This window comes from Panthera leo, chromosome B1 (assembly GCF_018350215.1).
Source record: "Panthera leo isolate Ple1 chromosome B1, P.leo_Ple1_pat1.1, whole genome shotgun sequence".
In the NCBI taxonomy this organism is placed as follows: Eukaryota; Metazoa; Chordata; class Mammalia; order Carnivora; family Felidae; genus Panthera; species Panthera leo.
Genome location: NC_056682.1, coordinates 198,119,205 through 198,144,330, shown reverse-complemented (window position 1 = coordinate 198,144,330; position 25,126 = coordinate 198,119,205). Strand labels below are relative to the sequence as shown.

Sequence of the window (25,126 nt, the reverse complement as noted above, 5' to 3'; positions counted from 1 at the left end):
GTCCTGCATTTGTCTAGTGTAGTCATCATGGCCAACAGCAGCCCCAGGGCCCAGCCTCTGCCCTGGCAAGCTCCTGTCCTCCTTGCCTTCCCTGTCCCGGGTCAGGGGGCCCACCTTTCACAGAATCTAAATGTGGTCACCTGGCCAGGGTCTCCATCAGGGTGACCACAAAGGCCGTTCATCTTGAGTCAATGCTCACACCTTGCACATTTCCTGAATGGTACCCCAAACCTAGAGACCCTGGAGACACCCTGGCTGGCAGGAGCTCTGCTTCCGGAGCATAAAGAGCATTAAAAATACCCACGGGCATAAGGAAATGCTCATAATATCATGGCATTTGAGAAAAGCAAAAGAACAAAAAATTGGTTCCAATTTTTATAAATATGAAAAATTACATATATTTGGAAGAAAGGAAGGAAACAGTGTCATTAACCCATTAACATGCCTGGTTTCACCGCTTTACAGTTTCTACAGTGAGCCTGAATCATTTATAATTAGAATCCCCTCATAACTTTACAGGAAACAAGGAAGGAGGAGGAGGAGAAGGGAAGGAAGGGGGAAGGGGGAGGAGGAGGAATAAACAGAAGGAAAAGAAGGGGAGGAAGAGGAAAAGGAAGATGAACAACTCTGTCAGTGACTGTCCCCAACAGAGAACTAGCCCTTGTGTTCTGCCCTCTTAGAGGGACTTACTCAGTGGCCCTCAAACACTGGCTGAGTGAATGAACCCTATAAGGGCTGTGTTAGGAATCCTGAGAAAATGTACGTAAACCATCTGGTCTGGTGCTTGGCACAGAAAAAGCAGCAAGATGCCCAGTGAAATGTTGATACTATGGGAATAATTCATTAATTTGATGTGTTGCTACAGTGCCCCAAGGGGCAAGGCGAGGGGCTGATACGTCCTCAGCCTCTCTGCTGCCCTCCCTTGCCTGGTGGTGAGTTATAATTACTGTGTGTCAGCTTAATTACTAGTGATCCCCTCCTTTTCCTTCTGTCGCCCCTTCCAGCTCCACTCCGCCCCCAGGAACAGGCTGAGTTCACACACTACTCTCCTGACCTACCCTTGCTGCTGGTCTGTGCAATGGTCCTCTCGTTTGTATTTGTTTCTTCCCTTCTTAGCCTCAGTGCTGCTCTCATTCCTCTGTCCTGCTGTGCCCTTCTCCCACCTCTGGACAAACTCCTGTGTGAGTGTTTGATAAATGTCCTTGAGCTCACCTGTCCTTCTCTACCCCCATCCTCTATCTTTCCATCAGTCTGTATGTCTATTGTCTATCGAGCTATCAATCTATCCCTCTTTAAAAATTTTTTTTCAACAGTTATTCATTTTTGAGAGTGAGAGAGACAGAGTGCGAGCAGGGGGGAGGCAGAGAGAGAGGGAGACATGGAACCCGAAGCAGGCTCCAGATTCTTAGCTGCCAGCACAGAGCCCAACGTGGGGCTTGAAGTCACGGACCGCAAGATCATGACCTGAGCTGAAATCGGATGCTTAACCGACTGAGCCACCCAGGTGCCCCTCTATCAATCTATCTCTAATCTCTCTTTATCTTTGTGCAATTCGTAGCGTTGTTATATGTGTGTTTACGTAAATTTATGTAACTTACATAAATGGTATCTAGCTACAGCCTTCACTCTGCACTTGAGCTCCCTCAGCACCGGGTTTAGGTCTGTACACGCCGAGGATAAAGATCTAGCTCACTGCTTCTCACTGCAGTGGAAGTGTCATGTGCCTCTGCTAGCCCTGTATTGACGCTTTCCCGGAGGACGGCGCCCAGGTTACTTGTAACTCCTCATCACCACGGACAGCGCTACAGTTACTGTTCTTGGGGATCTGCCCTACGGACCTTTGCAAAACTTTCCCTGGGATACATAATTAGGGGTGGAAATTGGGGTTAACACCTGGTTCCACTGGTGCACGAGCGTGTGCCCATCCCGTGATGTCTTTGCCAACACTTGGTAATTCTCCAGATTCGCAATTTTGATAATTGGACAACTACCCACGTTTCTCCTTCTGCGAATTGTCCTTTCTCATTCTCTACTTACCTCCCCAGTGGGACTCCTGCCTTCACTGTTGACCTGCAGGACTTCCTTAGTATTCTAGCCATCAATCCCCTGACCGAGCTGTTCCTCACAGGGCTGACGTCCTTCCTTTTGTTATCACCAAATCCGTTCCCTTTCTCTGCACTGTTTGTGCTTTTAGGGGTCTTGTCCTTCCCTGTCTGGGTCTCACAGATACCTTCCTACTTTGTCTTCTGTTTCATTTTTCGTTTTACTTTCCACATTTGGCTCTTGAATCCATCTGGAGTCATTTTACACATCTTCTCTATTTATTCCCTGCCTTCTCTCTCTTCTTTTTTAAATTTTTTTAAGTTTGAAAGTTCTTGCTTAACCAAAGGGTTCAACAGGTAAAATAAAAATATTTAGAAATTACTGATCTACAAAATACCCTCTCTATGAATAATAGGAAGGAAAGGAGGACTCGATATATTTTTAAGATTCTGCTGTGCTGAATTTCTGACTGTGAGGTTTGCACACAGCCACAGACATCCTTTCCGGGGCCAGACTGACGATTGACCAGGACTTCCACTAATTGGGATGACCAAGAATGGGAAAGAGCTGCACTGAACTGTAAGGGTCAGGCTTTAGGAGGAAAGAAGTTCTGGCCGTCACATGGCCCTTCTCCTCTGAATAAAGTCTTCATGGTCCCCTCCTGAGGAGGCCAACAGCCTTGTTTAAAGTGTAGAGATCTTGCAACAATGTGGGTGGAACTGAACTGGAGGGTATTATGCCAAGTGAAATCAGTCAGAGAAAGATAGATATCATATGTTCTCACTCATATGTGGAAGTTGAGAAACTTAACAGAAGACCACGGGGGAAGGGCAAGAAAAAAGATACAGAGTTACAAACAAAGAGGAAGGCAAACCATAAGAGACTTTTAAATACAGAGAAAAAACTGAGGGTTGATGGGGGTGGGGAGCTGGGGGGGGTGCGGTGGGGAAAATGGGAGATGGGCATTGAGGAGGGCACTAGTTGGGATGAGCACTGGGGGTTTTATGTAAGGGACGAGTCACGGGAATCTACTCCCGGAGCCAAGAACACACCGTATACACTGTATGTTAGCTAACTTGACGATAAAGTATATTAAAAAAAAATTTTTTTTAAATTATTGGAGTAAAAGAAAATAAAAATAGATCGTAGAGATCTTTCTGGGACCAGTTCAGAGGCATCTGGGCTATGAGCACAACTCGGAAGGCTATGCTGCTAGTCGGCTGACACTGGCTGCCATTTCCAGGGATGAAAAACGAGGGTGTGTGAGCTACCCTGTCACCTGCTTAGCTGGCTGCCCAGTCAGGTGCTGCCTGGTGCGTGATCCCCCTCTCCCTCAGGGAAGTGGACCCACTCTCTTCCTGACTGATCCCTCCCCTGCCCATCGTCCCGGCCCAAGTGTGAGCACGGCTTCTCCTGCAGACGACAGGAAATCCCAGCCACCAGGCCTCCCTGCCTACAATATGCCCCCTCCAGTCCAGCCCCCACACAGCCAGAAGGGTCTTCACGAAACACAAATCCAACTGCTCATCCGGCTGCTACCTTAGCCTCCTTCACTGTTTCCTCAGCACCTACATCAGGGGTTCTCACGCAGGGCTACGCATTAGGATCACATAGGAAAATACTGATAATGCCGCCCCCTCCCCCACCGACTCAGAACCTCAATGATCTTACAAATCAAATCATCATTTATCTTAAACTCCCCCCAGGTGAACCTCGTGTGATTCCAGGGCTGCGCACCTGTCATCTAGATGGTCAAGTGCAAATTCCCTAACAGACTGTTCAAGTCCAGTAGGGTCTAGTATATGATCGAGTCCATATATGAGCGTCCAGTCTGTCTCCTGTTCCTGGGCACTTCCAGGCTCTTTTGAAACCTGCCAGGAGCCCTGCCACCCCAGAACTGGCACCCCATGCTGCCTCCCGGGCATCTCAGGATGATCCTGTGCTCAGTCGGGGCGGGGGGGGGGCAGGAGGCAAGGACTCAGCACCACGCCTGGCTGGCTTCTGGGTAGCCCCCGATAAGTGACCAGGTTCTGCTTCCCAAACCCACCCCCACTTCCTGCGGTCAGCCGCACAATGGCCCCCAAAGATATCCAGGCCCCGATAACCTGGGAACGTTGTCTTACATGGCCAAAGGGAATTTGCAGATATGATTAAAATTCTGAGATGGGCAGATGATCCTGGATCATCTAGGTGGACCCCACCTGCAATCGCAGTGTCCTTTTAAGAGGGACGCAGAGGCAGGTATGACACGGAAGGTGAAGCCCAAGGGACCGCTGTAGCAAGATGCTCCCCTGCTGGCTTTGCAGGTGGATGAAGGGGCCGGGAGCCAAGGGATGCAGCTGAGAAAGGCAAGGCAGCATCTCAGGGGCCTCCGGATAGAGCGTGGCCCTGCCCACAGCTTCACATTAGCCCAGTGAAACTGATCTAGACTTCTGGCTTCCAGAACTGCAGGGAAGACACTTCTCTTGCTTTAAGCCTCCTCACCCCCACTTGTGGTATTTGTTACAGTGGCCCTAAGAGACACATACACGCCTCATCCCTCAATTCTGGGGTTCCATCTTGCTGCCTGCAGTCCCCTCGGGCCCCCTCGGGCCCCCTCAAGGCCCACCTCCTCAAACTCATTGGCCAGCCTGCCCCTGTCATCTCTGTCACGGCCTGTTCCTGCTGTGACCGATGAAGCCTAATGCCTTCTAAGAATCCCAGGATATAATCTCACAGTGGCCCAGTGAGCAGGTCATGTGATTCCCCTCAATATGCACATGAGGAACAGAGGCCTGGAGAAACCCAGGAATCCGCCACAGGCCACACAGCTTATGGGGAGCAGAGTGGGGACTTCAGCCCAGGCCCTCTGACTATAAAAATCCTGAACCCTCGGCCGCAGTCTCCGTGTTTATCAAGTGCTACAAACAGAACTCCTAAAACGATCACTGTCCTCCCGGGCAGCAACAAAGGATGTATAACGTAACTGGCTGGGCCTCAGTCAGCACTGAAGAGGCACAGCCCTTGGCTGGGACTCTCGCTGGCGGGGAGCCCAGGACGACGCGGTGATGAGACAGGTCTGCCCTGCAGGCTGCACAGAACCTGGACGCGGGGAGAGCTGGATGCAGGATTTCTCTGGTCAGCAAGGGGAACGGGTGTGCTCACCCCAATCACTGGCTTCTCCCCAAGTCATTCTACACAAAATAATGCACTTAAGGAATTTTATATGAACAGGGCCGTATTTAGAGCCCCTGGAGGCATCATGTTCAAGGCTGGCTTAGCACTTCTCGCCCTCTGGATGGGAGAGGCCGGGCAAGATTTGTGACTCTCTCGGGGACGCTATACAGTGAAGTGGTTAAGGATGCACAACCCGGGAGCTGCTTCGATCCCACTTCTGCTGTTGGTGAGCTGGGCCACCCTGGCTAAGTGACTTAGCCTTTCTGTGTAGTGGTTTCTCATCTGTGAAATGGGGCCATAATGGCACTCGCCTCACAGAGCGCTTGTGGGATTGAGTGGATTACGACGTGCAAGTGCCTGGAATAGAACCAGGTGCATGGTCATCGCTCAATCAGTGTGGGCTATGTTGTCAGTCTTGGTGGTTTCCCACTGGATTAGTTTCCTGTGCCAGATGCAACAAATTACCAAAAGTTTGGTGGCTTAAAAGAACAGAAATGTGTTCTCTCATAGTTCTGCAGGCCAGAAGCCCCAAATCAGTATCACTGGGCTGAAATCATTTCCTCTGGAGGCTCTCGGGGAGAATCTGCTCCCCGTCTCCCTCAGCTCCGGGAGCCGCTGGTGCTCCTTGCTTGTGGTCACATCACTCCAATCTGCCTCTGTGGTCACGTTTCGTTCGCTTCTTCTGTGTCGAATCTCCTTCTCAAAGGCACCCCTGAGATGCCGCTGGGCCCACCCCAGGATCATCTCCCTGTCTCAAGATCCTTAACTCAGTCACTTCTAGGGAGACGGCTTTTCCATACAGGATAACATTACAGGTTCCAGGGAGTAGGATCTGGTATCTTTGGGGGCTGTTACCCACCACACTTGTGTTTATAGCCCTAGCTCCCTTCTGATTCGCACCAGGGCCGGGCTGGAAACTGCCTGCTGAAACCAGGAGACTTTGCCTTGTGTCCCGAACCTGCCTGTTAACAGCTGAATGACCGAGGACAAACCACAGAGGTGGCCCAGCACCAGCCTCTCCCCACGGGAGACGGCACTCCATAAGCTATACACGTGGGAGGGGTGAAGGGACAATCCCATGAGTATCCCCTCCCCCGCTTCTGCTTCCAGGGAACCCAGCCCACGGCAGTGTGGTATCTCGTGTTAGTCATACAGCAAACCTGTGGACTATCACAAATCTGAGACCTGAGGAGGGAGGGGATCTAGGGGATGGGCTGTTACGAGGGCTTGACACAGGGTCACGGTTTTAGGGTTCTTTGTGGCTTGACTACAAGGCACCTCCACTTTTGTCACCCCCACCACGTGAGCCAGGTCTGTGGCAGGTGAGTGGGAGTTCCCACGGCCGATGCCAGGGTGAGGGGGACGCTCGTTACTGATGGGTGGCCACCCCCAGCATAGGCAACCCTGCTGCCCAAGGAAGAGGGGAGTCTATCCATTAAGGCTGGAGGCAGCAGTGTGGCAAGGCTATGTCCACAGTTCTTATGCCAGACATACAGCTCAGCATTTAACCTGGAGTCAAGTCCTCATTTATATCTGGACCCCAAAGTTTGAACTTGGTATCTAGGGTCTCTTGTGATCGGCGTCAAACATTCCTGCCCAGCCCTTCTCCAATAACACCCCTTCTATATCCCCTGATACCCCCCGCTTCAGCTCCTTAGGACCACTTGGTACCTCAGAACACAGGACTTGTTTCCACGGCTCTGAGCCTCGGCTCCTGCCGTGGACTCTGCCTGGAAGGCCCTTCTCCTCTGCCACCACGGATCTAACTGCCACTTACGCTCCAAAGCTGAGCTCATGCCCCTCCTGTGAGATGCCTCCCCGGGCAGACTCCTGCCGTGGGAATGACCGCCCCCCCCCTCGTGAGAGCCGCTGCAAGTTTGTGCACTCTGTGGGCACGGGCTCTGCTCTGCCTGGTGGGACCACCCCCGGGTCCACATCTGCCTCCTCTCCCACAGCCGACAGCCACCCCAGCTTAGAGCCCCCAGCGGCCATGCAGGTCTTATCAGTGTGTCCCCACACCCCACCAGCGCTTGGCATTGTTGTAGGTACTTGGCAAAGGTTTGAGGAATGAATGAGTGAGTGAATGAATGAGTGAATGAACATGTGCATTTTGAAATCTAAATGGTTTTTGGTGGGGTGACCCAGAGGGGTTAGACAGGGTTAGGTGTGAACGCTGGCCCTGCTCTTTCGTAACAGTGTGATCATACACACCCAGTGTGTCTTGTGCCCTCGGGTGACACATGTCACCTCCCACTTGGCCATCGTCTGGTCACGGCCAGGCCTTGTGCCATGCGTCTCGATACAACGCAGCTTAGTGTCTGGCCTGCAGCTACTGGTCGCCTTGTTCTGGAAAGACACAGACGTCCACACACCCATGGACCCGCCATCTTGGCCAGTACAAGGGGATGATGGGGTCACTCTCCTCCAGGGACCCTGACAGCCCTGTTTCCAGACGGCTCCAAGTGAAGGTCTGGCGACTGCCTGGCAGAGATGTGGTAATGGCCCTGGCGTGTTCACTGAGGGCTCCCTTCCTTCCCTGTCACCCCTCAATTCCTCCTTCACGCAGTCCCTGGTAGCTCACATAGCCCGTCAGCTTTTCACGACCCTGCCGCACTGACCCAGCGGGCTGCTGCAGAGATGGCTCTCTTCCTTGGCTCCCCCAGACCGCCTACCCATGTCCCTTGTGTGGCTGTGGACATTGCCAGGCAAGGTCAAGGTCAGGTGGTCTCTGATGTGGGAGCCACACATCTCTCCAGCTCTAGCCCCAAAATGCCAAAGGCAATGACAAGATCTGAGCCCAACACCTCTCAGGGAACGGGTCAGAGACCTGCCTGCTGGGTCCTCCCCAGCCACTCGTCTTTCTGTGAAGCACCCCCCTCCCCAACTCCTTTTTGCCTTGCCCCAAACCCTGAAACCTCAGCCCGTAAGGAATGGTGCCCGCAACTCTCCTGTGACTCCTGTGCCCTTGACACGTCTGAGAGGAGACTGCTGCTCTGGATATTCTAAGACAGACATGCAGACTTGTGTCATTTCTGCGGGCGGGGGGGGGGCCCTCAGCTCTGTGGGTGGGTGGCATCCTTCTTAGCCCTGAGTCCTTACCTGGGCCCTGGCCTTATGCCCCTGCTCTGGGCTGGGCTCTGAGTGGCCCTCGGGCTGACTTGCTCTGCGAAATGTGGCGCACGAGATCATACCGGTAGTGTGAACGGATGCATTTTTAATCACGGTGACAGCACGCTTGGGGACTCCTCCTCCGGAGGAGGGGATCCTCTAACCACTGAGAGTCCTGGCTTATTTTGCCCTCAGACGCTCTAGTCCATCACACAGGGTGACCCAGGATGAGCTCTGGCCCCAGAAACCTCTCAGGCTCCCGGGCGCCCAGCTGGAAGCGAGCCAGTTAGAACGAACGTGATCCCCTAAATTAGTGGTCAAGGCTATCAAAAACTGGGTTACGGTGAATGGAGTTTGACACACACCAAAGCCCTGTGGGCAGAGGAAGGGCACGTGGGGGTGACATCCATGGGTGGGACCATGTTCTTCCTCCCATTGGTACGGGACCTTCAAGTGTCCTGAGCCTGCTGAGTCTGACTTTCCTCCTCCAAGGGTGGGCAACGGCCGTCATTATGGAAGGACTGATTTCTGGCTCTTCCCCTCTGGACACGAGGCACTTTGCATTTCCCCTGGGGCGAACCGTGTGACTGAGGCTTTCACTCAAGGGCATTTGCGTGGTGGCAGCCCGTGTCACTGCCGGGTGAGGCCTTAGCGGACAGGTGTGAGACCCATCACCTGCAGGGGCTGTTGCTACAGAGGGCAGAAGCCTGAGTCGGGAAGTTCTGGGGCAGGATCTCCAGTCCCCCCCGCTCCCCCAACGAACACCTAGCATGAACGAGACACGGTCCTGGGTGCTTTAAAGCCCCTGAGACTTGGGCACCGTTTCTTCCTGCAGCAAACCCAAACCATCCTGGCCGACACGTGGGGGCAATGAGACCTAGCGTGCCATGGCGTGACTGCGCGCGTGACCTGCTCTGTCGTGGTCGCTGTCCTCTCCTGCACCCCTTCCCTGACAAAAGTCACCCAGCTGAGTAGGCCGAACCAGCAGGTGCTTCAGGAACCTGGCACAAGCCTGGCCCATACACACCGAGTCCCCGGCAGCGTCTCGAGGGACAGGCAGCACTATGTCTCTGCTGGAAGAAGCTGTGGACGGGTTATGATTCGCCAGACGAGTGACATGAAATAAAGGTCAGATGGATCCGATCAGCTGGAGACCCCTCTGAGGTGCGTGCCTGCGTGTGCACGTGTGTGCGTGTGCGCATGTGCATATTTAAACGTAAATTAACTCCTCGGGCCCAGCTCGAACGCACTTGTAGGAAGGAATCCCCTGCCGTATAACCAAGGGCTCCTTCGTCCCCTTGTCTCACAGGCGAGGACGAGGGACTGGGCTCAAGTCCTGCTCTGTCATTTCCCAGGGGAGGACCTTGGGGAGTGGCCGCATCTCCCCGAGCTCTGGTCCACTGGTCCGCACGAGGGAGACACGAAGGCACGACCTCCCGGCACTGACAGGGGTTGACTGGGGCCTGGCACCCAGCAAGTGCTCCGCAAACACCGGTGTTCCAGAAGCGCCTCTGTGCTGTTCGCTCACGAACCGTGGCGGGAAAATGAGGGGTCGTGTTTGGGGTTGGGGGGCTTTCACCGGCCCCAACCCCAAACTGCTCAGAAGACAGTGGCCTACTTCCCAGGCACAGAAAGCTTAGGGGTGGGCCAGGTGAAGCCTCTAGAGTTCTCCACTTACACTGCAGGGGTGGTAGGGGGGTCCGTGTCAACAGAGAAGTGGTTTGAAGTTAATTTTCCCCACGATAATGAATATTTTACCGATCCCTGGCTCTGCTGGCTTTGACCCAAACAGGAAAAAGCCATTTCAGGTTCGAAGTCATTGAAAAGACAACTTGTTATGTTCTGGCCGCTCCGAGGACGGGAGGAAATGGGCGTGGGGCCCAGGGTGTCCCCCACGTCATGCACGCTTCAGAGGCAGGGTGCCTGTACCTCAGATGCAGTTGGCGATGCTTTAAAAGTCACACGGCGGGTCAGCCTCTCACCCAGACTAGTGGATCGCAGGCAGAGAATGCCCACAAGTAAGAGGCCCCGGGACAGAGGGGCCAGGTTGGGTGGTGACTGCAGGACCTCGGGCTGACTGTGTCTGTTCCCTGAGCCTCAGCCTGTCGGCAGTGAGGTGGATAAGACACGAAACCCCAGCTCAGGGCTGTACGAGTGGGCACAGAAGAAGCCGTGTGCAGGGGACCTGTAACCACGGAAGCAGGTGTAACCATCATGCGGTCCTGTGGCCAGGCCTGTTGACCCGGGGCTCAGTCGAGCTGACAGCAGGGCCTCTGGGATATGCTGGGCTTGGTGCTAGTCAATTAATAAGCAAAGTATTAACCCCAGGGGAGGGGGTGAGGGTTGAAATGGTCCCTGAGAATGGACGGTGGTTCTTCCTCAGGGACATCTGATGGATTCTCACCTTCACTGACGGTATCACTTCTGTCATGGGCAGCAGGGAGCCCTGGAGGCATTAGAGCAGAGGAGCTGGACCCTCTTTGGCATGTAGCCGGGCCCCTGGCTCTGGGCAGAACACGTGTAAAGTCCTCGTCTTTTGTGCTCCTGCCCCCAGAGAACTCTCTGATCTCATCTCTTGCCTCTGCCATTATCGTTACTCACTCGGTTCCAGCTACACTGGCCTCTTTGCTGTTCCCTACACAGGCCAAGCATGGCCCTGCCTCAGGACCCTTGCACTAGCTGTTTCTCTGCCTAGACCTCTCCATTCCCGGGCTGCTTCACTTCACTCAGGTCTCTGCCCAGGTGTCACCTCCCTTGAGGTGTTGCCTCTAAAATACGAGGTGTCACTGTCACGTGTAAAATAGCACATCTGTTTCTGCTGCTTCCCTTTCTGGCTCCAGGACCAACAAGCACAAGTTTTTGTGCCCACTGTATCCCCATCGCCTGAAACAGTGCCTGGTACAGAGTAGGGACTCAATAAATACGTGCTGAATAAACGAGCGAGTTGACCCACACAGAAAGAGCTTGTATCCATTTCCCGAGTTAGCATTTCCCTGTCCGTCACGGTCACCCTCGGGACGGTGACCCCGTCAGCTTGGTTACGATGCCAATGAGGATGTCAGACGCATGGCACGTTGCAGCGTGCACTGGCACTGTTACCCGGACCTCGTCTAGCACTGTGACAAGCACATGCACAAAGGCAGGTCTGGGATTCTACCCTAGGCTTCCCTGCAGACCCTCAGCGACGGGAAGGCCACTCCCTCTGAGGCAGCCCTTGGCATCCTGGGAAGCTCCTGGAAGGTGCAGGAAGGAGAAAGCGAATTAAGGGTTTGAGCCGAGGCGCACTTCTGCCGTCCTTAGGCCAAGAGCGTGAGTTTCCCAGTTGTGACGGACCCGGCCCCCTCAGGGTGCCGAGTCAGAGGGCATCCCATGGGCAAGAGGCCCCTCGGCGGTCATACCTGAATGAACGGGAAGAGGAGCCCCACGGCGAAGTTGGAGAGCCAGTTGACGGTGCCCGCGATGATGAAAGCAGCCGGCCGCTGGGGCTGCTGGAAGAACTCGCCGGTCAGGATGAACGGGATGCCCCCTGTGGTGGCAGAGCAAGGGCGCGCGATTAATCACCACGACAAGGTGACAAGGTCGTGCTGCCGGCCTCCATCTCCATATGGCAGGGCGGCACCCTTTCTGGAAGAGCCATAAGAGCCGGCCCTGCCCGGGTGAGGGACAGCTTCGGGAATGCGTGCTGGAGTCAGCCCCTAACTCCTCAAAGTGTACGAACCGCCTCTCTGACCTGGCGCATCCCAGTGAGAGGCGACTGATCCTGTTGGCTCTCCCAACGCCTTCTGAATCAAGCTGTAACCCGCCACAAAATGACTACAATAGATGCCAACTTGATTTCCAAGGCAAGTGACATTCACTGGCATATTGTGTCAGGCAGGTCCTGGCTCCCATATTCCCTGGGAGAGAAACCTGAAGCCCAGAGAGCTTACTTGACTTCCTCAAGGTCACCCAGCTCCAGCGTAGCAGGGCCAGAACTGAGGCTTGGGACTCGACCTCCACAGGTCGGCACTGCCCCCGTTGATCCTTGCCTGACGGGGTGGAAACCCTCACTCAACCGGCGAGCCATTCGTCTTCCTGATCTCCCCTGTGACCGGATGGGTGGTGGGTCCCAGTCCCAGAGTCGCCCCGGCAGCGGGACGTCACTCAGCAGAAACATCACTGCCATTGACGGAGGACAGTTGTTTATCTGGAGGACTGTAACGTGCAGTTGCACGACGTTTGTCACCCCTCACCTCCTGGATGCCCGGAGCTCCCCACAGGGGCTTGCACCCATTTCCAAATGTCCTCGGGGTGCCACACGTAGCTGAGAATCCCCAAGGTCTGCACCGTACTCTCCCTGAACTCGGTGAGATCCAGGATTGGGCCCTGTGCCCAGACCCAGGACCTGGGGCTCAGCATGGCCACTGGGGTCCTGTTTGCACCACCCCCCAAATGCAATCCCCACTGTGCCCATCGGATCTACATGCCGGCGTTGTACAGACAAGGGTAGTGGAAGGGGAATGCCAGACTCTAGGAAGACACTTAAGGGTTCCATGGTTGTTGACCGTGCTGGGGCTGGTCCTACAGTGGTGGACGACAGGAGCAATGTCCTGCCCCCTTGGGATTCATTCCCTCTTCTGGAAGGGGGGAGAAATGACTTGTCTATGAAAAAGAAGTGAACGAATGAATAAGTAATTACAACATGCGCTAAGCATGGAGGGAACACACTCAGCACTGGAGGGAGCCGGTGTTCGTAGTGGTCAAGGAGGGCTCTCTGGGAGGTGATGGGTCAGATGTGACTTGATCTGGGGAAGACTGCCAGGCAGAGGGACGGGAGGGCGAAAGGGATTGGGTCAAGGTCTAGAGCAGAGGCCACTCTGTTGAGCGAGGGGAGAGAGGAATGGTATTAAGCGGGAAAGGGAAGCAGGACCAATTAAGCAGCCTCTTGTAGATCAAGGAGAGGGTCTGCTACTGAAGAAAAACAATGCGGGGTTTTGAGTAGGGGCTGATGTGATCCGCCTGCATTTTGTAGGGACCACAGCTGTTTAGAGAGGGGACCGGAGGGTGGAGTAGTGGCTGCAGGAGGCTGCTGGCCAGGGCAGGAGGAGGCCATGGTTGTCTAGAGGGCTTGCATGGTGCCAGTGGGGATGGAAGGAAGGGGCAGAATTCAGAGACTCCACCCCATGGAGGCCAAGCTTTCACTGTGAGCGTTACAGACAACATATACTGATCCAGTTCAACCAAGAAACCCAAGGTCACAGGGGTCACGGGATGACTCAAGCCTGTCCCTTCAGAGTGTTCACTGTTATAACCCCTCTATTCTGCCAGCAAGCCTTGGACTGCAGCACATCAAAATGACTCAGAATGGACCAGCCCCTCATCCCCCATTAGACTATGAGCCCTCCAGGGCAGACAGTGTCCCCATCTGCCTGGCATCTTGGGCAGAGAGTAGATATGTGATCGATATTTACGTACTTGTATTAGACACTCAAAATTTGATTTTGAAAAGATCTGATATATTGTTTACTACAAAGAAAGGAGACTTTCCATATCTTAAAGGTATCTATCAAAATGTGCAAGAACAACCGTGACGCATTGAAACGTGCGAAAACCAGCCTTTAGGTCTTCGCAAGCACGGTATTGCCTTGTTGAGAGTCTGTCGCACACCTGTTGTTCCCGCAGCTACCACCACTGTGAGCCGTGCAGCACACCCTCGGGGGTCAGTTCACAGCTACTGTGAAGCCTGGACAGGGCTGAAGGCTGGTGTGCCACCTGCCCGGACTTCCCTGGGTGTGGTTTGGAAGAACCTGTCGGTAGCTCCATTAACATTCCTTATCCTGGTACATCAGCTTACGGTGGAGCAGAGAATGTGGATACACCTGCCTCCCCGCATGTCTCTGATGTCTCTGTGTCTCTTTAGGGCTGGGCCACGACTTGTTTGCTGGTGGTGGCCCTCGCTCCTGGCACAGCACTTAGGATATGGATACTAGGGACTCAGTAAACGTCTGCAGGACCCACAAGGAATGAGCAAGACACTGTGAGGTTCACAGCACATCTACATTGGGTCTCCTCTCTCCTCCCTTCAGGCCACCTCTGAGGGCAAATACAAGACACAATAAGAATTCTGTACAGCCTGTTTTGCTGATTGGTTTTCATTTCCATGATCCCCCTTGAACCTAACAACCAGGTGGTAAAGCACAGTGGGCTAGGGCTTGGCCTCTGGTGTCAGTAAGGACAGGTTTAAATGCAGCTCTACCGCATCTCTTTAGAATTAAGGCTTCTCTCCTGCACAGTGATGACAGTAGGAACTTACCACGGGGGTATTTGTGAGGATTAAATGACCAGCAAGCACTTAGTATTACGTAGGGCACATGAGAGGCACTCAGTAAGTGTTAGCTTCTATAATTAACATGGTAAGTGTTAGCTTTTTCTTCTTATTATAGAAAGAATTATTTCCCTTCATTTTGTCATGAGCTAGCTGACGTTCAGAAAACTCGAGTGACATGCCCAAGGACTCTTAGCCAAGAGTGATGGTGACAAAATGAAGATGCTGGTGGTGATGATTATAAAAAGGACAATGGTGCTGCTGCGGCTGCTGCTGGGGGTGACAGTAAGTGGCACATATTGTAAAAAGCACTTGACATACGTTATTTCATTTAATTGCCACTAGTACGTGGCAGCTGTTACTACCATTTTTCCCACTTAATGTATAAAGAAACAGAGGCATAAGAAAGTTAACTGATTCCCTCAAATCATACCACCAGTGGGACTCGAACTCAAGGCTGGGTAACCGCCAGTTTGAGTCTTAATGACTCCATTGTGACGCAAGCAAGACTAAAGACGTTTACAATTTTTAAAATATGGGAAAGGAACGAAGAGTATTCATGGTTTTATCTGAGTGCCCTACCAACTTCTGGAATTCATTTTTCTCTTTTGTCTGAAGGCAATGTTAGCCTGGTTCCCTGAGAGCCTCTCACTGTTTCTTTAAATCCAAAGTAAAGTGAGAAAGAATGGGGTGTGATATGGAAAGAGTGGATTTCTGGTAGGTCCTTTATTTTTCTGTTGTTTTTCAAAATGAAAATTGTGTTGTTATATTTTTCTGATTATCATGAGTAATATGTACCCATTTTTAACAATTAAAGAAAGCATACAATGTAGAAAAGCATGAAAGGAAACAAGTCATCCCTAGACCCTCCATCCAGAGATGATATCCACTTGTGTTTTGGTATTTGGCACAGACATTGGATGTTGCTATAGAGAAGCCCAGAGCTAGTCCAATACTTATCCTTTAGGCAATTGGCTTTCTCCTGAAGAAATCCTTTCTTACGCTTCTAGTTATTAACTGAACTGTTTACTAACTGTGATGTGTCTGGGGTTGGTCTCCCCATAACAGTCTTTCTTAGAACACAGTGACTCCGTCTCAACTACAGATCCACTCTTCATTTACTTCCTATCTTAGATTTGAAAGCCTCTTCTGTTCTACCTGTTGGACTCTCTACTCCATAGACAGTGATTATCTGTATGTTGGATTAATTTTCTCCCTCTTCCATGTCTGTTGTCTCCTGAATGACTTTATTATCTTGTGTCTAAACAGATTTTGCATGCTTCAGGCAATCTCTCCCTTGTTTCTCTTCTTCATCTCTTCTCTTTTCTTCCTTCTTCTGGTCCCATGTTGGTGCATTCCCTGTGCCACTGCCTTTTGTCCTGCCATAGTAGAATGAGTTGTTCCATCCAGATTGCCATCCGCCCTGATCAACACCTTTTCTGATCTTCTCCCACGATGTCTTTTCTTTCAAATCACAATTGGGGGTGTGAGTCCTGTCTTTTAGTAACTTTTCCATAAATGGAGGCCAACATTAGGGCTGGGGAGCAGAGCAAACTTGGAGCATCTGGGCTCTGCTCTGGCCTCTGAGATTTTAAGTGACACGCACCAGAATCCATTCCAGGAGGTCAGGGGTACACCCAGCTTTTGTGGGATTCAACTGGTCTCCTCAAATTAGAATAGTCTTGAAAAATGAGAAGTCTTTTGGGGAGGACTGCTGCGGGGGAAAGTATCTTCCCCAGGACTGCTGACTCATCTCCTCACTCCAGTTCCCCCCCCAATCAAGGATGTTAGTGAGAGTTCTTAGGGGGTATTGAATCCCCTTCCCTGGTCAGTGCTGTTTTGGAAGGGTGGAGACAGAATGTCCTATGCTAGAATATCCTTCCCTGGCTGCCAATTTTCACAGCGTATGGTATGTTTCCTTCTTGGCTTGCTGCTGGCCGTATTTTTTTTTTTCCGTATCAAAGTTAAGGTTTGTTTTTGTTTTTTAACAACTTTTTTAAAGTTCATTTTGTTAGGTATTTGTGGCAGGAAGATCTGTCAGAAGGCTGTACATGACCATATTTACCTAAAATCCCTTGGTAACTCGTTTTGTAAAGTTAAGGTATTGGTGTTTCTTGTGGTAGGTGTGCGGTTGGCACTCATTTTAAAATAACGTGCTTCAGAATTAAAGGGCAGTTGGAAACAATCCCTTCTGGCACAGGATTTTGACAAGGGGGTGCCTTCTTCCAAAATCTCTGGTCGGGGCCCTTTACTTTGTGGATCTTGTTGTTTACAAAAAGATTTTAGATGCCATATCTCACTGGATCTTTCTTCACAACCCAACTATGAGTTGTGAATTATCGCTGCAGATTAGGAAACTGAGGCTCTAGAAGACGAAGGGCTAATGTTACTGGTCCCACTTGTAAATGAAAGATGTGGAGACCGCTTTTAGGTAATAGGCTTGAGCAATGGCCCCCAGTGACCCCCTGGGCTGAATGCAGACAGGTGAATTAAGTGACCCACCCTGAACCAGCCATAAGCCCCAACTGACCATCGGGCTACTTGTAACCGGGCACAGTTACCGAAAAAGGAAAATTCCATATGTTCTCATACCTCCTCACTCCCTCCAATACTATAGCCCTTCGTCACCCCTCATGCCAGACAGTTTCTCCTTTGCTGTCCTGCTCACTGCCCCCCTTGCAGTGACTGTATTCGATAAACTTCTATGTCCTTTGTTCTGCTTTGGGTGAATTCTTTCACTTCCTCCTGCTGCCGGCCTCCACTTGACTGGGCCACTCCAATCACCCCTGATTGCACCCACAAAAGAGGATGCAAAGTTAGATTTTCGGACTCAAAATCCTGCCTTCTTTGGACTGCACCTCTCAGATCAAACGGATAAAAGATGACAGCGGATTCATGCTGCTGTTTCCACTCTGTATCCAGCGTGCCTCGCACGGAGTTCTCTTCACGTCACAGGACCCATACCTACTGCCTAGGGGTATGGTGCAGCTTAAACTTTGTAAATTGTGTTTACGTCTCTTGGCCGACATTCCTTGTTATCTTATTTGGTTCCTACTTGTTATTTTATCTGGCTATGCTATTCTGGATTCGCCGGAAGCAGACCCTGACATGGGTTTTGTGTGTGAGTTGTTTCTAGAAAATGCCGGTAAGGGTGTGGGTAACTGAAGGAAGTGTATAGAGGGTGTGTTATCAGCAAGTCACCTCTGTGGGCCACCAGAACTTAATCCAGTTGGGGCCTCTCGGGAAACTGTGTGGAAAACACATCTCGGAATGAAGACAGCAACAGTCCCTACCTCTTGGCATTGTTTTGAGGACCAAATGGAACGTGCTTAGCAATGTGTGCCTGCAGTATTCCAGAAGACTGCTCTATCATTTCTGCTTGTGGCTTCCCCCCACGCAGCCATTAGTCCCTTCCCCCTCCTCTTCTATTTTCTAGCTCTTGCCAGGCACCTGGGTAAAATGTCAAATTTTATTTCATTTTGGTATAAAAGAAAGAAAGGGCAACTGTCCAAACTATTCTATAATTCATATTATTACATTCTTTGAATGGAGCCACTATCATCAACTTGAAAAGCCCTTTAATAAGGGCTTTTAAATCTCCTTAATAGTCTCCACAGGTGTGCCCCATGCCACTTAATCCTTTAAACACATTTTCTCCTTAAGTAGGAGTTTTAAAAATACCTTTAAAGTTTTTTTAACTTAAGGGGCGCCTGGGTGGCTCAGTCGGCTAAGCATCCAACTTCGGCTCAGGTCACGATCTCACGGTTCGTGAGTTTGAGCCCCCGCATCAGGCCCTCTGCTGTCAGCACGGAGCCTGCTTCGGATCCTGTGTGCCCCCCTCTCTCTTCCCCTCCCCCGCTTGTGCTCTCTGACTCTCTCAAAATAAACAAACTTTAAGAACAAATTTTTTTTAATTTAATATAATTTTGAAAATTCTTCACGGATATTTTGCTGTGCTTATTTCATTAGACTTTACCTTTTTTGTCTGCTCATCTGTCCATTTTCATCCAACATTTACATTCTAAGTCCTGTGCTGGGCATTTTTAGGATCTACTAATCTATGTGATGAGTCCACATAACTACGTTAGGAGGGGGGTATTCTAATACCCATTTGAAAGATGAGGAAATCGAGGCACAGAGCAGCAAAATGGCTTGCTGAAGGCCACACAAGCTGTCACCAAGAGCTTCTGATTCAGATAAAAGATCCTCCCCCCTGCCCATTCTCTAGGAGACACTGGAGAAAGGGCAAAGGCACTATTTCCCAAACAGCTTTGTTTTGTGACAAAAATCAGGCCATCAGCCATCAGCACACCTGCAGCTTGCAGGGAGCTGGCACCAGCATGTCCTTGGTGCAGGAAGGGGGGCAGCGCGAGGGGGTGCTGTCTGCTCGGGAAGCCCCTCGCCTTGAAGGGTGCCTGTTTCGCCAAACGGGGAGAAGGCAGGTCTGTCCCCTCAGAGGGGGTGTCCACCTCTTCAGGCATGTGCTTCCCAGGTAGGGAAGGACGGGACATGTGGCAGGTGCAGCCCAGGAATCCCTGGCAGAGGCTCGTCCCATCCTCACTCTCAGTGGGCACTTCTGGCTCCATGGCCAATAAGGCTTTGGTCCTACTGCAAGCCTTGGTGTCCCCACCTGTAATCTGGGCACTTGATGAGCTCTTCAGAATCTCAGTAAAGCCACCTATGGCACGTGCTTGGCACATGGTCCGTTATCACCTTGATGAGGCAGCCACCCTGGTGGCCAGAGGCACTGGCCTTGGAGTCAGATAAACAGCTTCACTTACACCCTGTGTGACCCCAGACAAGTCGTATCGATGGCTCTCAATTTTCTCATCTATAAAATGAGGACAGTTCCTACCTCTTAGCATTGTTTTGGGGGTCAAATGAGAGTGCTTCAGCACTGTGTGCAACACGTTGCAAAGGCTGCCCCGTAACAGCTGGTACAGATATCCTTCTTCCCACGATGCAATCACTTAAATGCTTGTTGAGTATCGGCCACGTGCCAGGCACGGTGCTCGGACATCGGTGGTGAGCAAGGAGCAGGCTCAGCTTCTCCCAGGGCTTCTAGCATCTGGGAATCCACTGAGACAAAATAGCCAGACCGACCACAAGATTAACTTTCTCCTGGCCCCCATCTCTCCTGGGCAATTACAGCAATGGCGAGAGTTAATGGATCAAGAACTTCCTACGTGCCAGGTTCTTGAAAAGTCTGCCCTCTGCAGGACGGAGGCATTGCTAAGATCCCTTAGAAGGGATCCCTTAGAAGGAAGACAGCATCAGACATTGTTGGTCTTGGATAAAAAAGAACTACAAATGGGGGCGCCGGGGGGGCTCAGTCGGTTGAGCGTCCGACTTTGGCTCAGGTCATGACCTTGCGGTCTGTGAGTTCGAGCCCTGCGTCGGGCTCTGTGCTGACGGCTCGCAGCCTGGAGCCTGCTTCGGAGTCTGTGTCTCCCTCTCTCTCTGCCCCTCCCCCACTCACGCTCTGTCTCTCCTTCAAAAATAAATAAACATTAAGAAAATTTTTGAAAAAGAAAAAAAAAGAATTACAAGTCATCAGGAGTCATTGCTCTGAACCAAAGGAGCAAAAGCCATTCCTTTTGTATCCAGAGATGCTGCAAAGTCAGGCTTCCACTGTCCAGCCCCATCCCTGCCTTCCACGTGGGGAGACTGAGGCCGGAGACGGGAAGTGAGACTCCCAGTCTCAGACTTTCCAACTACCTGTCTGCTGTGTGCACGTCCTTCATGGCAATTTCTAGCTCCTGCCATGCTCAGATTGTGCCCACTGCTGGAAATGCCCCCGGCAGTGGAGGGACTTCGGGGCACCCAGGATATATGGGCAATTTACTCAGCACAGGCTTGGCCCTCAGTATGGGATATGTAAGCAATGGCACCTGTCTTGCCTCCCTCCCAGCCTAACTACCTGCCCAGGCAGGTAACCAGCAAAGGTCCTGACCAAGGCTGTGGTCTCGCCCACATGAAGCATGTCTTCTAAAGAAATTAAAGGGAGGCTGCTCTAGGAGGGGGAAGGAGACTCGAGTGTGTGTCTAGTTACAGAGAAGGAGGAGGTCCCTTTGCCACCACCCGTGACTTCCATGGATGGTATCCTTCGTGATCTTTTGACTTCTTTATGCTTTTGCTTATCATGCTCTTCGGAGGTAGGCTGCGTGTTTCTTTTGCTCACTGGTGCTTTCCCCATAGCAAATTGTATCCCTTAATAGATGGTTGTTGAATGGGTGAGTGGATGAATAAATAGGAAATAATGGCCATTAAGCAAGTCTTTCAAGGGAGAGTGGAAATTCATGATGTGGTCAAGGAACCGGTGGGATGCAGAGCACAAGAGTGGTTTAGAGGGTGTCTGTTTGGAGACTGCAGAGGCATCCTTGGCACAGGACTATACAGAGCTGGTGGATCCCAGGTGTCTGCAGGAGGTTTTAGCAGGAGGCAGGCAGATCAGACTGCTCTGGAAAGTGGTCCCTGATGCAGAGTGGAGCTGGGGTTGCAGAGGGAGAGTGCAGGTAGACAGGGACGCTGGTTAGGAGACGGCTGCTCAGAATGTGAGAAAACATTGGGAAAATGTTAAGGCCTTGGTGCCTCTCAGTCTCATTAACAGCCACCCTCTGTGATTCTATCTTGCATTTGCATGAGATCAATCATGCGACTTCGTTAAATTCATTCCCGAACACTCCGCTCCGCTGAAACATAAATTGAGTCCCCTCTTGACTTCCAATTAGCATGCTTTGACAAAGACTTTATTCTAGTAGAATTTCTTTAATCTGGACTTTTAAGTCAAATTCTCAGGTTTGAACATCCACGTGGGAGTTTCCGGGGGAGAGGACGTTTTTGAAGAGTCTTGGGAGCAAATGGGCCATGTAACGCCAAACTGACTCTGCTAATTCTAATTAAAAATGAGGCGCTGCCACATCCTAATAGGTGAGGACAGCTGACGAGCAGGTCAGAAAACACAAGTAAAGTCTATCAGGATAAGCCCACGTTGAGGGGTTCTGGAGGGTAGGTTAACCACACCCTGATGGTCTGTTACTCAGTGTGGTCAGGAGTCTACGTTCCAATGAAGACAGAGGTCAGAGGGCTTGGTGGTAGTTCTTCTGGGCACGCCTTCCCGTTCTTCCTCGTTTGTGTGGGCACTAGGGGGTGTCGAAACAGACAAGCATGGGGGCCTGGATAAGGGGTGCTGCAGGTATAAGGCAGCCTGGAATAAGGTCCAGGACCCTGGGGACACCTGTAACTGGAGACCAGCACACCCTCAGCCTGGGTCTTGGTTTTCCCAGCTACAGAATGGATTGGTTTGTTCATTCTTACAGTGGACACAAGTTACTGAGTTCCTGCTGTAAGCTGGGGCCGTGCTGGGTACCGGGTCTACAGCCCTGAAGGAGCCACGGCGCCTGGGCTACACGGATCTAAAATCCTGTGGGTGCACGGTGTTTTCTGGCTCAAGACCCTAGAATGCCTAAACAGATGCTTTCTGCATCTCAGTGCTGGCCCCCCTCCCCCGCCTGCCCGCATCACCAGCCAGGGGCTTTGTCTGCCTTTCCATGAGCCCGAGTTCAAGGGCTGGAGAGTTAACACCTCTTCCTTCCCCAGGACTGACTGCAGGGACTCTCTGTAAATACTTCTTTGGGGTCGGGGTGACTTGGGGGCATCTAATGGGCAGGAGGTGGTCTTTATGGGCAGCTCAGTATGCTAGCCGTGCTGAGATCAAGAGAGAAAGAGAAGAAGGTTTCCAACAACTTTTGCTACATGCTGTGAATTTAAACTGCTTCTTTTTGGACATGGGGCTGGGACTGACACCTCTAGGAATGTGACTGTGGGCTGGGCTATGGCGGGTGGGGTGGCTGGCTGGGCATTTTCAGGCTTATCATGAATTCTCCTTTGCCTTTTCCTGGATCGTCCTTCTAGAAGTCCCCGAGGACGTGCTGTCATGCCCACTTTACTGACGGGTGGGGAGAACACATGATTTGCTTTTCAAACCAAGACATTTTCAGAGTCCGTGGGTGCCACTGAGAATCACCTCGGACATCAGGTATAATCTGAACTGACTACTGATGAGAGAATGGGGGCTCAAGGTAAAAACTCTCAGCTAAGGTCCCCCAGCTGGTAAGGCAGTGGCAGAAGATGGGATTCGAACCCAGATCTACTGGACTTTCCATGAAATCGTCAGGCAAGGCAAACATCTTACATGACATCACAGCCACCTGTGCTGAGCATGAACAGTGTGACTGTCTATGCAGTTACAGTGAGTAATTCTAATGTGCCTAAGACTCTTTCTAGGTAGGTAACATTATTCCCAATTTCCAGACGAGGAAACCGAGACATGGAAAGGTGAGGTGACTGCCCAAGTCATTCACCTGATACACAGCAGACAGGATTTGACGCCTGGTCTTCCAGCCATGCCAGCTCTGAGGCTGAGTAAGGGAGAGCAGAGAAGGAAGCCCACATTCAGATGATGAAAACAGGGGACCCAGACAACGGAACATGTGACATGCGGCCAAGTTTACAGACTATGCGCGTGCAACCTCATTGGGCCCTGCAGCTTTTTCTGAATTTTCTTGGGAGTCTCTCTGAGCAGTGCGGGGAGCTTATCTTTCTTTCCCAGGTGCCTTCCTCAGCTCCGCACTCAGCTCAGCTCAGCTCCTGAGGCCGTGGCAGGCGCTCATGCCGAGCTAAAAGCTCCCAGGGACCCAGTGGCCCCAGCCACATTTCCTGGAGCCTGGCTCCGCTCAGCCCGGCTCCTGAGGGTTACCTGCCTGCGAGCCGAGCCAGGCTGCAACTCCCGCTGGCCCTTTTCCACAGCCTGGGTTCCTCCCTCCACCTCAAGTGCCAGCCTTTTTGAGAAAAGGCCAAAGCCGCTGAGACAGAGGAGAAGCAGGAGAGGGCCTGCAGCTGTCCACGAGGCTGGCCTGACCCTGGTGGTCTCCTCCATGGGGAGCCTCCTTCCTCCTCCTCCCACCCCTGTCTGCCCGGAACACTCCTTCTTACCTTTTCAGCTTCACTGCTTGTCACTACCTGTCCCCTGCCTGCCAGGCTGCTGGCACCTTCTTCTCTGCGCCCACGGGCCCTGCACACCGAGAGATGCCCCTGTCAAGAGGCCCAGACAAGGTGCTTGGGGAGGGCGTGTGCAGTGAAGGGGGATCATGCGTGAACTATCACGTGAACAATTGAAGGGGAGAATCTAGAAACGAGTATGTGACAGAGCTAACAGACAAAGAAGAACTAAAACTCGGTGTTTCAGGGGCAGGACTGGCTTAGAGCCTGCCTCTTGAGGAATCATGTTGTCCCTTCTTGGGCCATGCCTTTCCAGCTGGGGCTGGACTCCAGGTCAACCCGGCTCCTTTCCATGAAATCCTATCAATAAGCTTCCTTGTATCCCTCAAGTGACAGGGAGCTCACTCCTTTGAGAAGTAAAGCACTTGAATCTGAGTCTGACCCCAGCTGAGACCTCACAGAGAAGTGAGGTTCCCTTTTCTGGAGCTTCTCTGAGGCTGGCAGGTGCACCACGGAAACTCCAAGCATACCAAAGCTTCCAAGATCTACGTGGGAGACCTGAAACCATGCAATTCCTAGAGCAGAACACAGGCGGTAATTTCTCTGACATCGGCTATAGAAACATTTTTCCAGTTATGTGTCCTCTGGCAACGGAAACAAAAGCAAAATTAACTTATTGGGACTACACCAACAAAACAAAACAAAACAAAACAAAACAAAACAAAACAAAACACTGCTTTTATACAGTGGAGGAAACCATCAACAAAACCAAAAGGCAATTTACTGAATGGGAGAAAATATTTGCAATGATATATCTGATAAGGAGTTAATATCCAAAATATAGCAATGACTTATACAATTCAACACCAAAAAAAAGCAATCTAATTTAAAAATGGGCAAAAGACATGAACAGACATTTCTCTAAGAAAGACCTACAGATGGCCAACAGACACATGAAAAGATGCTCAGCATCACTCATCATCAAGGAAATGCAAATCAAAACCACAATGAGAGACCGCCTTGCACCTGTCAGATTGACTCGTATCAAGAAGACAAGAAATGACAAGTGTTGGTGAGGATGTGGAGAAAAAGGAACCCTTGTGCACTGTTGGTGATGTGAATTGGTCCAGCCACTGTGGAAAACAATATGGAGGATCCTCAAAAAATTAAAAAGAGAACTACCATATGACCTGGTAACTGCACTACCGGGCATTTACCCAAAGAAAACAAGACACTAATTAGGGGCGCCTGGGTGGCTCAGTCGGTTAAGCATCCAACTTCGGCTCAGGTCATGATCTCACAGTTCGTGGGTTCAAGCCCCACATCAGGCTCTGTGCTGACAGCTCAGAGCCTGGAGCCTGCTTCGGATTCTGTGTCTCCCCCGCCCCCCCGCCCCCGCCTCTCCCCCACTGGCTCTGTCTCTTTCTCAAAAAGAAAACAAGACACTAATTCAAAAAGATATATGCACCTCTGTGCTTTGCAGCATTATTACAACAGCCAAGATATGAAAGCAGC

The 25,126-nt window shown here is 51.4% G+C and overlaps 1 protein-coding gene across 3 annotated transcripts in view; it reads right to left on the bottom strand.

Annotated features, from left to right (window-relative positions):
• SLC2A9 (solute carrier family 2 member 9) overlaps positions 1-25,126 on the bottom strand; it is a 255,169-nt gene that overhangs the window by 10,140 nt on the left and 219,903 nt on the right. For all 3 annotated transcript variants that reach the window (XM_042936893.1, XM_042936894.1, XM_042936895.1), the window contains one exon: positions 11,706-11,833. In XM_042936893.1, coding sequence (XP_042792827.1) covers positions 11,706-11,833 — 128 coding nt within the window. The remainder of the gene's footprint in view (positions 1-11,705; positions 11,834-25,126) is intronic.